The 13024-nt window shown below is 42.3% G+C and overlaps 1 protein-coding gene across 4 annotated transcripts in view; it reads right to left on the bottom strand.

Moving 5' to 3' along the window:
* armc3 (armadillo repeat containing 3) overlaps window positions 1-3919 on the bottom strand; it is a 77325-nt gene extending 73406 nt beyond the window's left edge. For all 4 annotated transcript variants that reach the window (XM_055652483.1, XM_055652476.1, XM_055652489.1 and 1 more), the window contains exon 1: window positions 3584-3919. Coding sequence is in view for 3 of the 4 variants with exons in the window: in XM_055652476.1 (XP_055508451.1) it covers window positions 3584-3603 (20 nt within the window). In the remaining variant the exon portion in view is untranslated. The remainder of the gene's footprint in view (window positions 1-3583) is intronic.
* Between the last annotated feature and the right edge of the window lie 9105 nt (window positions 3920-13024).

Here is a 13024-nt window from a genome sequence, read left to right on the forward strand (position 1 = left end):
TAAATATGTTCTGTTTCTTTGAATAAACAAGTCCATCGTTATTGGGAAAAGATACCAGTTTCTGAAATAAATTTTATGCCCCCCCCCCGATGTCTTTGTATCAACTCTTCTCTAAATATGTTTTTGTCTTGTTGTTCACTGGAATGTTTGCTGTGAGACCAATCCAGATGCATCCAAATCAGTGCCAGGCACAGTCTATCAGACAAAAGAACGAACAGCCATGGGATTTTGCAATTGAAATTAAGGTGAATACATAGCATATGTCCGTTTTAAATTGGATACTGTTAGCAAACTCCTAAATCAATCTCAGAAATTGCCATCAGCTATACCCTAGTTCTCCTTTTGAAGTAAAAGCCGATGAAAGTCTTTTCGAAATCACTTAATTTTTAAATCAAAAATGTAATTAAAAAAAAAACACTTCCTCACTTCCACTCCAACTTTATGTGTTCTGAGGTAGTTAATTAGGTCAATTGTGGGAACTGCAGACTTTCACAGATTGAATAAATGGTGGCTGGAAGGGCAGAGGTAGATAAGTGTTGAGGCCGATCCTTATGCAGAGCCACTGTGTGCCTCAAGGTTTAGGTACCTCTACAAAAGCTCCTTCACTACTTTGACTGGTCAAAGGCCAGAGATTCCCAGGAATCGGCAGTAATGTTGCATTTCTTCTCAGGAGGCTTTCAGCATAGATATCTACTTCAGGAGTCTGGTGTTGGCCATGCGGATAACATAACCTGCTCAATTAAGCTGACTGAGGTAACTATGGCCTCAGTACTGGGGATGTCGTCCTGAGAGAGGACACGGATGTTAATTCACATTATTCAGGTAAATTGGGATTTTGTGGAGTCTGCAGAGTCAGGATTTTGCCAGTGTCCTGAGATGCCTGCTGTAGATAATTCAAATGTCAGAAGCATCTAGGAGGGCTCATGGCAGACCATAAATTTGTGCTTTGTCCTTGATCTTGATGATCAAACACTTATTCCGCTGTTGGCAAACGCTGTACTGGCTCAATAAAGGCAAAGCTGAATGTCATCATCAATGTTTGTTTTCATTGAGAGATGGCTCTTGCCATCCAGGAAATGGTCCACCATTCCCATCGTAAACCTTTATTGTTGGAGAGACTGCGGTACAGCGGGACAGGTTGAGTGGAGTCAGAACAACAATTTTGCTCTCAACGTTAGCAAAAACAAGGAGCTAATTGTTAACTTTAGGTAGTGGAACCTAACGTACCATGCACCTATTTACTTTGATGAGATAGCAGTGGAGAGAGTCAAAAACTCCAAGTTGATGAAAAAATCAAGTTAGCTTGAACAAAAATGTAACATATCATGAAAGACCCACACCGCCCTGGCCATGCTCTCTTCTCCTTGCTTCCATCAGGACCATTATCTCTAGGTTCAAGAACAGCTTCCTCCCATCCACCATGACATTCCTTAGCCACCCTGCATAACCCTACCTCAGCACCAAACCACTGGGAACTTTGGTTGCTCCATATACTTTGGTTTTTGCAGTATCACGGTCCAGTTTACTTAGAATCCTATGTTAGACTGATTTATCAACCATAATTCCATCCAAACTCATCTCCAAACTCCTGGACCTAAGAATCAGCTCCCTGTTCTGCAATTGGATCCTTACCCACAGACCTCAATCAATACCACTGTATTTGAGCCAAATCACAAATAATTATGAGATGGAGCATAGGAAGGAGGTAGAGAATTTCGTGACATGGTGTCAAGACAATAACTTCTTCCTCAATGTCAGCAAGATGATTGAGCTAGTTATCGACTTCAGGAAGCATGGTGATATGCCCAAATCAGCATCAATGATGTGGAAGTGGAAATGGTTGAGAGCTTTGTTCCTTTACATTACCTTAGATTTGTCATGAATCAAACACATTGATGTGACAACCAATAAGGCACACGAATGACTCTATTTCCGGAGGAGACTGAGGAAATGTGTCATGTCTCCAATGTCTCTTACAAACTTCTACAGATGCACCACAGAAGCCTACTGTCGGAGTGCATCACAGCTTGGTTTGGAAAGAGTTATGCCCAAGACCACAAGAAATCACAGAGGGTTGTAGATTTAGCCCAGTCCTTCACACACAGCAGACATCCGCCATTGACTCCATCACCGCTTCACACTGCCAGAACAGTAGCCAAACATAACCAAAAACTTGTCTTACCCCAGTTATTCCTTCTTCTCCCTGCTACGGTCCTTCAGAAGATAGATACTTGAAAGCACGCACAACCAGACTCAGGAACATCGTCTCCCCTTCTCTTATCAGGCTTCTGAATGGTCCTTCCATATGCTAGGGTACTATCTGATTCATCTCTCCCCCAATGAGGGCATTGGACTTTGCCAATTAAACTGCTGCGCTGCGATGCTGAGAACTATATTTTACAGTCTGTTTCTTCCCTTTGCTTTTGCTCTAGCTATTGTGCATAGGTTTGAAGATTATGTATAGTATTATCTGACTTGCTGAAACCTTTTCATTGTACCTCAGTACTTGTGTCAATAATAAACCTAAATCTAAATAACTCATAATTTATTGTCCATTTTTTTTTTTGCTTTCGTTGCATCGAACGTGCCTGTACAGCTGCAGCAAATAAAAATGGAATTACTCCAGTCCATATCCAGTGCATATGACTAATAAGCACTCTTGATTCTTGGGATAAATTGAGAACACAAATGCGTAGTGCGGATGGAATTACATTTTGTATCGCAAAAGTGGGAAATTAACAGAGTGCACCTTTCAAATGTAGGAAAATATGAATTGCTGGCGGAACTGCGTGGATGGGAATGGAAATCAACATTTCAGGTCAGGATTCTTCCACCGCACTGAAAGAGTGTAGGAATCAGATCTCTCATCAGATCAGCATCATTTTAGATATTTTTAATGATGACTTAACATTGTTTTATATCTGGAAAAGGCTCTCATCTGGATAAATAATTTATGTGGCGAAAGACTTATCATGCCTTTTCACTTGATTCTGAAATATGACCTCATGTCAGTCTCTCTCCGCATGTACAATTTGATCAGCTGAATATTTCCAGCGAAATTTGTTTTGATTTCAGATTGCACTCGTTATTTTTCATCCATCTAATTATCTTTTCTCGATGTATAACCATATAACAATTACAGCACGGAAACAGGCCATCTCGGCCCTACAAGTCCGTCCGAACAATTATTTTCCCTTAGTCCCACCTGCCTGCACTCATACCATAACCCTCCATATCCATATGCCTATCCAATTTATTTTTAAATGATACCAACGAACCTGCCGCCACCACTTCCACTGGAAGCTCATTCCACACAGCTACCACTCTCTAAGTAAAGAAGTTCCCCCTCATGTTACCCCTAAACTTCTGTCCCTTAATTCTGAAGCCATGTCCCCTTGTTTGATGTATGCCTGGGCACACTGTTCATCTAGTTTTAAAAGAGGCTTATTTACACGGTTTTAGTTTAATTCATATTCATCAAGGTAAAAAGAATCATTCATAATGTTCTACAGAGCAATTTAACTGGAAAACCTGCAACCCAGGGACTAAACCAAATGCTATTTGTATTAGTGATTTTTCTCACCTTTGATTTACTGGCTTCATTCTCCCCCTAAAAATAACGACGTTTTCCAGCAGAATTAAGGTAGGTTTACGTCGAGAACGTACACAATAAATGTGGTTTAGTGGCTAGAAGGCCACATTCATGCCTCCCATCTAGAATGACAACCGTCCGGCATCAATCAGTGGCTGCACAGCACCACAGGCTTCGTCGAAGGTCCAGGATGAGGAGTGGAAACCAAACGATAACTACTAGCGGCAGTAAATACAACAAAATCCGAGAAAGAATAACTCAATGGGAGCCTTTCAGATGGATGCACTTTGCAGAGTTAGGACGGGCCCAGAGGCTCTGGGTTCCGGACCGTGGTTGCTGCTGGGCGACGGGTGGTTGCTGGGCGACGGGTGGTTGCTGGGCGACGGGTGGTTGGTTGCTGGGCGACGGGTAAACACAGCGCCAGCCGGTCACGTGAACTGCCCTCCCCGGGGCGTGCTGGCGGATCCCGGGGCAGGCGCTGGTCCTGGTGCTCGCTTTGCCCGCAGCCGCATCAGCCCCCTTTGCACAGGAAGGAACTGCAGAAGGTACACAAAAATGCTGGAGAAATTCAGCGGGCGCAGCAGCATCTATGGAGCGAAGGAAATCTATTTCCTTCGCTCCATTGATGCTGCTGCACCCGCTGAGTTTCTTCAGCATTTTTGTGTACCTTCGATTTTCCAGCATCTGCAGTTCCTTCTTGAACACAAGGAACTACAGATGCTGGTTTAAGCCGAAGACAGACATAGAAAGCTGGAGTAACCCAGCCTGTCAGGCAGCATCTCTGGAGAAAAGGAGGAATAGGTGACGTTTCGGATCGAGACCCCTCTTCAGACGTCTTGCGGGGTTCTTTTTTTTAATCGCGCAAAAATGTGATTTCCTCTGAAATACATGGTGCTAGCTCCTCTATAATCTTTGCTAGTGATCATTTGCAGTTGAGATCACACCAATTACAAACATGCATTTTTTGTACTCGATCCTCATTAGCATGTCTGAACTTTTCCTGGCTTGATGATTTAATATTTGCACCTCACCCGTAATTGAATGCAAAGTTACACACAGCGACCATCATTGAACTGACTAAGTGGAAACCACACCACAAATAACTAATTTATTGTTTTTACTTATATTGACATACAAAGATGCCTTTCAGTCCATTGGATCTGTACCCGCTCTCAAAACAGTTTAGTATAGTTTAGTATTGTCATATGCGCCAAGGTCCAGTGAAAAGCTTTTTGTTATGTGCTATCCACACAACGTAAATACTATACATGATTACAGTACACAGTGTACAGATACAGGATAAAGGGTATAACATTCAGTGCAAGATAAAGTAAAGATTGGTCAAAGGTCTCCAATGAGGTAGATGTGATGTCAGGACCACACTTTTGCTGCTGCGAGGATGGTCAGTTGCCAGATAGCTGCTATAATCCCATCAATCCTATTCCACACTGCTTATTTCCATGTACCCTTGAAATTGATTCTCCCTCATATGCCTATCTTTGCACCTTTGACTGTTTCGCCATTTATCTGTACTGAGGGTTAACATACAGTTATGCAAATAACCTTTCGACGTGTCTTTAGGATGTAAGAATAAACCTGAACCACAGGCAGAAAACCACAGGGTCACTGGGGGAAGATACAAACTCCTCACCCGCAGCACCCGAGGTCAGAATCAAACCTACGATACTGGTCCTGTGAGGCATTAGTGTTAAAATCTATCTCACCATCTGACCCATTCTCCGCATGCAAACTTTCACTAAAGATATGTAACAACCCGTTTGGGGATAGGGATAGAATAAAACTAAAAGAAAAGATGTATAACACAGCAAAGAGTAGCCGGAAGCCAGAGGATTGGGAAACTTTCATAGGACAACAGAAGGAAACAAAATGGGCAATACGGGCTGAAAAGATGAAGTACGAGGGGAAGCTGGCCAGGAATGTAAAGAAGGACAGTAAAAGCTTCCTTAGATATGTTAAGGGAAAAAGAATAGCAAAGTCAAATGCGGGTCCCTTGAAGGCAGACACGGGTAAACTTATTATGGGGAACAAGGAAATGGCAGAAGAGTTGAAAGATCTGTCTTCACTCAGGAAGACACAAACAATCTCCCAGAAGTACGGGAGGACAGAGGATCTAAGGGGGTCGACAGAAAGACATTTTCATTAGGCGAGAAATAGTATTGGGTAGGCTAATGGGACTGAAGGATGATAAATCTCCTGGGCCTGATGGTCTCCATCACAGGGTCCTCAGGGAGGTGGCTCTAAAAATAATGGACGCATTGGTGATCATTTTCCAATGTTCAATAGATTCAGGACCAGTCCCTGTGGATTGAAGGATAGCTAATGTTATCCCACTTTTCAAGAAAGGAGCAAGAGAGTACAGTTTTGGTCTCCTAATTTGAGGAAGGACCTTGTGATTGAGGCAGTGCAGCGTAGGTTCACGAGATTTATCCCTGGGATGGCGGAACTGTCATATGAGGGGGGATCTTATAGAAACATATAAAATTATAAAAGGACTGGACAAGCTAGATGCAGGAAAATGTTTCCAATGTTGGGCGAGTCCAGAACCAGGGGCCACAGTCTTAGAATAAAGATTAGAATCATTTAAGACTGAGGTGAGAAAAAACGTTTTCACCCAGAGAGTTGTGAATTTATGGAATTCCCTGTCACAGAGGGCAGTGGAGGCCAAGTCACTGGATGGATTTAAGAGCGAGTTAGATAGAGCTCTAGGGGCTAGTGGAGTCAAGGGATATGGGGAGAAGGCAGGCACGGGTTATTGATAGGGGATGATCAGCCATGATCACAATGAATGGCGGTGCTGGCTCGAAGGGCCGAATGGCCTCCTCCTGCACCTATTTTCTATGTTTCTATGGTACAGGCTCTTAATCGCCTTCTGAAATCCACAGAGTGTTTAGACTAACAGTGTGTGTATTCTCCACAAAAGACAATGTGTTCCTGTTGAAGACGGCATCAAAAACAGGCACAACTTAAAAAATATATAAAAAGGAGTTACCTAAATGGTGAGATATTGTAAAGCTCTCAGTTGCAGCAGGATCAACACATCTTGGTATACAGTGGCCTGTGCCTAGCTCCTGTTCTTTAAATTCTTGTGATTTTGGTGTTATAAGAAGTCTTGAGGACTTTCAGAAAGTAGGGAAGATATTACATGCCTTATGCTATTATTATACTAGGTAGATTTTTTGGTAATTCAGTGTCTTCCTGGTCTGATTTATATCACCGACGCATAAAGCTTATTATGAAATTGCATCCATCTAGCAAGTTAGTATAGGTTGTACCGCATATAGAGCTGCACATCTTTGAGGGTTCTGTATCATTTGGGAGCTGTTAATAACTCAGATGGATTCACAGCAGAGCAGAAATGTTGCACTGCCTTCTAGAATGATGTCTTGGGTCTTTGTGGCCCTTCTGCTAGCCACTTCTTCAAGAATTTTACTCTGTTTTTAAGCCTTACAACATTGTAGTGGCCTTTGAAATAAGAATGCTCCATCATGTGTTAGCATTGTTTTATCAAGTCAATAATACAAGAAAAAAAAAAGAAATCTAAGGAACATACAATTGTTGGAATAATATATTTTACAGATTTTTTATCTTTTTCTGTGGATAAAGTTTATGCGTTGTATAAATATCTTTATGTCAGGATATTAAACCTTGTTTTCCTTAGACAGCATGTGATCAAGCTTGACATGGGTCCTGTGCAGGAAAGCAATGTGCTATGCTTAATGTTCCCCAACGCTATCTCCCTCAAGGACCCTTGGATGTAATCCATCAGGCCCAGGGGATGTATCCTCATTCAGTCTCATTAATTTCCCTTCACCTTTTTGGTGATCTTAATAGTATGTAGCTCCTCCATCCTACCGCCCCCTGTTATTGAATATTTTTTGTGAAAAAGAAACATTAAGGTCAGCTCCATGCTAAAAGTTCAAATCAAAAATCGTATTGGGGAACATTAGTATTTAGCCACTGACAGTTAAGCATATTCCAGAATTGCTTGACCTACCGATGATTTTGGGATGAGTGGCAGATACAGGCACATCTATCACTTCACTCTATGACTGAACTCCAAACACAATTGTGATCCTACACAAGCCAGAATTTGACGCAGGATTGGAATTCCCAACCGTTTGAATTGGGATTCTTGAGCTGCATGTTATAAATATATCGCAAATTATATTTAATTTATTTTGCATTGTTTTAATGTTTTTAGTTTGCAGTCATAGAAAATATATAAAGCAAAGGAATTTGAGCACACCATCATTGTTGGATGGAAAAAACCACCCCATCTAATCCCACCTTCCAGCAGGAGCATGGCTCTGCAGGTCATGGTTCTTAAAGTACGCATCCAAATAACTTTTGAACGTGTTGAAAGATTTTACCTCAACCATCATTTCAGTTGGTAATTTCCAGACTTTAATCAACCACTGGGACTAATCAAATACTAGTCATTCCAAGATGGAACTTCTTGTTGAAGTGGCATCAAAAACAGGCACAGCTTAAAAACTGGCAAAAATAATCCAAAAATTGGGCAGCAGTTGTTAATGCACAACTGTATTATTTTATGATTTATTTTGGGCAATAGTTTAGGACTTATAGCAATGTTTCCGTTGAATCCCTGCTTTCCCTCTTAACATGTTACCAATTACTTTTTAAATCTACAGACTCCTGGTTTTTGAGCCCTCCACAAGATGAAATATCTGCTTTCTATTAACTGGAGATAATAGGTACAATAAGCGAGTTCGGTATTCCGAAAAACGCAAAAACAAAAATCGAACGAAGCGCTGTAGATTCAGTGAGTATGGTTTGGGTCTGATTTTTTGTCTTTTTTTAAGTGTCCATTTTCAATATAAATCAGCAAATCAACCTCGCTTCCCATCTCAACCTTAAATTGCATGGATCCAAGAAGAGATAGCTGAATGGATAACAAACTTCATGGAAGGAAGCAGAGAGTGATGGTGGAAGGTTGCTTCTCGGATTGGAGGCCTGTGACTAGTGGTGTGCCTCAGGGTTCGGTGCTGAGCCCATTACTTTGTCATCTACATCAATGATTTGGATGAGAACATACAGGGCAAAATTAGTAAGTTTGCTGACGATACAAAAGTGGGTGGTTTTGCAGATAGTGAAAATGGTTGTGAAAGTTTGCAGCAGGATCTGGATCAATTGGCCAGCTGGGCTAAGGAATGGTTGATGGAATTTAATACAGAAAAATGTGAGGAGTTGGATTTTGGGATGTCTAACAAGGGCACGACCTGCACAGTGAATGATAGTTTCTCTAGGAGTGTTATAGTACAGAGGGATCTAGGAGTACAGGTGCATGGTTCCTTGAAGGTCGAGTCGCAGGTAGATAGGGTGGTCAAAAAGACTTTTGGCACATTTGCTTTCATCATCAGAGCATTGAGTATAAAAGTTGGGAGGTCATGTTAGAAACATAGAAATTAGGTGCAGGAGTAGGCCGTTCGGCCCTTCGAGCCTGCACCGCCATTCAATATGATCATGGCTGATCATCCAACTCAGTATCCCGTACCTGCCTTCTCTCCATACCCCCTGATCCCCTTAGCCACAAGGGCCACATCTAACTCCCTCTTAAATATAGCCAATGAACTGGCCTCAACTACCCTCTGTGGCAGAGAGTTCCAGAGATTCACCACTCTCTCTGTGAAAAAAGTTCTTCTCATCTCGGTTTTAAAGGATTTCCCCCTTATCCTTAAGCGGTGACCCCTTGTCCTGGACTTCCCCAACATCGGGAACAATCTTCCTGCATCTAGCCTGTCCAACCCCTTAAGAATTTTGTAAGTTTCTATAAGATCCCCTCTCAATCTCCTAAATTCTAGAGAGAATGTTGCAGTTGTATAAGATGTAGGTGAGGCCGCATTTAGAGTATTGAGTTCAGTTCTGGGCACCATGTTATAGGAAAGATATTGTCAAGCCAGAAAAGATGTAGGAGGATGTTGACAGGACCAGAGGGTCTGAAAAATAGGGAGAGGTTGAGTAGGCTGGGTCTCTATTCCATGGAGCACAGGAGAATGAGGGATGAGGGGTGATCTTATAGAGATGTATAAAATCATGAGAGGAATAAATCTGGTTGATGCACAGAGTCATTTGGGAATTGGGGACTAGAGGACGTTGGTTTAAGGTGAAAGGAAAAAGATTTAATATGAATCTGAGGGGTAACTTTTTCAAACGAAGGGTGGTGGGTGGATGTAACAAGCTGCCAGCGGAGGTAGTTGAGGCTGGGGCATAGAAACATAGACATAGAAAATAGGTGCAGGAGGAGGCCATTCCGCCCTTCGAGCCAGCACTGCTAATCATTGTGATCATGGCTGATCATTCCCAATCAATAAGCTGTGCCTGCCTTCTCCCCATATCCCTTGATTCCACTAGCCCCTAAAGCTCTATCTAACTCTTAAATCCATCTAGTGATTTGGCCTCCACTGCCCTCTGTGGCCGTGAATTCCACTAAATCACAACTGTCTGGGCGAAAACGGTTTTTCTCACCTCAGTCTTAAATGGCTTCCCCTTTCTTCTAAGACTGTGGCCCCTGGTTCTGGACTCACCCAACATTGCGAACATTTTTGCTGCATCTAGCTTGTCTAGTCCTTTTATAATTTTATATGTTTCTATAAGAACACCCCTCATCCTTCTAAACTCCAGTGAATACAAGCCTAGTCTTTTCAATCTTTCCTCATATGATACTCCCACCATCCCAGGGATCAATCTTGTGAACCTACACTGCACTGCCTCAATCACAAGGATGTCCTTCCTCAAATTAGGAGACCAAAACTGTATGCAATACTCCAGATGTGGTCTTACCAGATCCCTATACAACTGCAGAAGAACCTCTCTACTCCTATACTGAAATCCTCTTGTTATGAAGGCCAACATTCCATTAGCTTTCTTCACTGCCTGCTGTACCTGCACGCCAACTTTCAATGACCGGTGTACAAGGACACCCAGGTCTCGCTGCACCTCCTCCCCCTTACCCAACCTAACCCCATTGAGATTATAATCTGCCCCCTTGTTTTTGCCACCAAAGTGGATAACCTCACATTTATCTATATTATACTGCATCTGCCAAGCATCTGCCCACTCACTCAACCTGTCCAGGTCACCCTGTAACCTTCTAACATCCTCTTCACAGTTCACACTGCCACCCAGCTTTGTGTCATCCGCAAACTTGCTAGTGTTGCTCCTAATTCCCTCTTCCAAATCATTAATATATATGGTAAGCAATTGTGGCCCCAACACCGAGCCTTGCGGCACTCCACTCGCCACTGCCTGCCATCGATCCCAACATTTAAGAAACAGTTAGACAGGTACATGGAAAGGACAAGTTTGGAGGGATATGGAGGCAGGCAGGTGGACTAGTGTAGCTGGGAAATGTTGACCGGTGTGGACAAGTTGGGCCGAAGGGCGTGTTTCCACACTATTTCACTCTATGACTCTATTTGCAGTCCCTTCCTACACATTGTTTAATTCTTCCTCATTACTCACAACCAAATCTAAAATAACTTATTACCGGGTAGGTTTCATACAAGTTGTTCCAGAAAGCAATCTCTGAATCTCTGCACATTTTTTTGTCATGATACTCTTTTACACAGAGAGTCGTCGCTACCTGGAATGTTATGCCAGGTGACAAAGGCAGACATATACTCAATGTTTAAGTGGCATTTAGATAGGCACATAGACAGGAAATTGACAGACATGTGCACGCAGATGTGCAGTTTAAATTGGCATCATGGTTGGCACAGACATTGTGGATCAGTTTTTGTTCCTGTGCTGTACTGTTCTATGCTCTATATAATCTTTCCAAAGAATTTCCTAACATAGGCCTATAATTTCCTGGTTTGTCCCTATTGGCCTTCTTAAACAAAGGAAGATCATTGGCTATTCTCCAGTCTTCTGGGACCCCGCCTCAGGCTGAAGAGTATGCAAAGATTACTGTTGAAACCCGAGAGAACTACTCTCTTGCCTCATTCAATAATGTGGGTTAGATTGCATCAGGACCTGAGGACCAGCTTCCCCTTTTTGATATCAACATGCCCTACAGTATGAGCATACACCTTCCTGATCTCACTATGCTCAAAGTCATTCTCCTTGGGGAATATCAACGGGAGGAACTCAATACCTTGCCAACTTCCTTGTGGCTCAGTAGTGAATTGTGTTTTCATGTTAAGTAGTTTTAAGGTTGTTTTGATTGCCAGAGAGATTCAGAAACACCTAAAAGTTAGATAGTTTTAACAGCATGACCATCCAGGACAGAGATACTTCATCACACTATTAGAGGTCCTGCTGTTGCTCAGGGTTCACTGGACTCCAGAAAGATTGATCCTCCGATTGCCGATAAATTCAGGTGTACGTTGATGATAACTGTGGGAAGATAATTGTTTTTTTTAATTTTCCTGCCAACATTGGCAATTTCCCCTTTTCCCATGTTATAAAAATTTGCTAGATCTTTGTTTGCCATCTCACTTGTTGTAGGCCCTTTATATTCTTTTCACATGTTACTTGACTACTATCTTTGTATCATCAACAAATTTAACTACCATGCTTTTGGTGCCTTCTTCCAATACATTGAACCAATCATTCGTATAAATTGTAAAAAGTCCAAGGTAGACAAAAGTGCTGGGAGAAACTAAACGGGTGCAGCAGCATCTATGGAGCGATGGAAATAGGCAACGTTTTGGGCTGAAAACCTTCTTCAGTCCAATACCAGTTCCTCCAGCACACTAATTGTTAACCCCCAAAACACCCTTTTATGCTGGCCGTTTCCTAATCCCCAGTCAATCATAGAAACATAGAAAATAGGTGCAGGAGTAGACCATTCGGCCCTTCGAGCCAGCACCGCCATTCAACATGATCATGGCTGATCATTCAACTCAGTATCCCATCCCTGCCTTCTCTCCATACCCCCTGATCCCTTTAGCCACAAGGACCACATCGAACTCCCTCTTAAATATAGCCAATGAACTGGCCTCAACTACCTTCTGTGGCAGAGAATTCCACAGATTCACCACTGTGTAAAAAATGATTTTCTCATCATGGTCCTCTTCCCATGTTACTTAAATTAACTTTTAAATTGACACTATGCTTTCAGAGAGAAAAAAAAGTTTAATTTTGTAATCTTGAACAGGGTAAAAGGGTTGATAAGCATCCAAGAGAGGTTGTAGGAGAAGTAGAAAGGTGAAACCCAACGAATTGAATTGCTCCTTTGGTCGTAAATTCGACTGCAAAGGCAGCAGGCATCAACGGAGAACAGTACAGCGCAGGAACAGGCCCTTCGGCCCACAGTCTGTGCTAAGCATATGCCACAATAACTAATCCCCTCCGACTGCCTATGATCCATATTCTCCCATTCCTTGCAAAATCATGTGCCTACACCTTAAACTCCTGATAAAAAAAAATCATGAATGTGAATAGAAA

This window comes from Leucoraja erinacea, chromosome 2 (assembly GCF_028641065.1).
Source record: "Leucoraja erinacea ecotype New England chromosome 2, Leri_hhj_1, whole genome shotgun sequence".
Classification (NCBI taxonomy): domain Eukaryota; kingdom Metazoa; phylum Chordata; class Chondrichthyes; order Rajiformes; family Rajidae; genus Leucoraja; species Leucoraja erinaceus.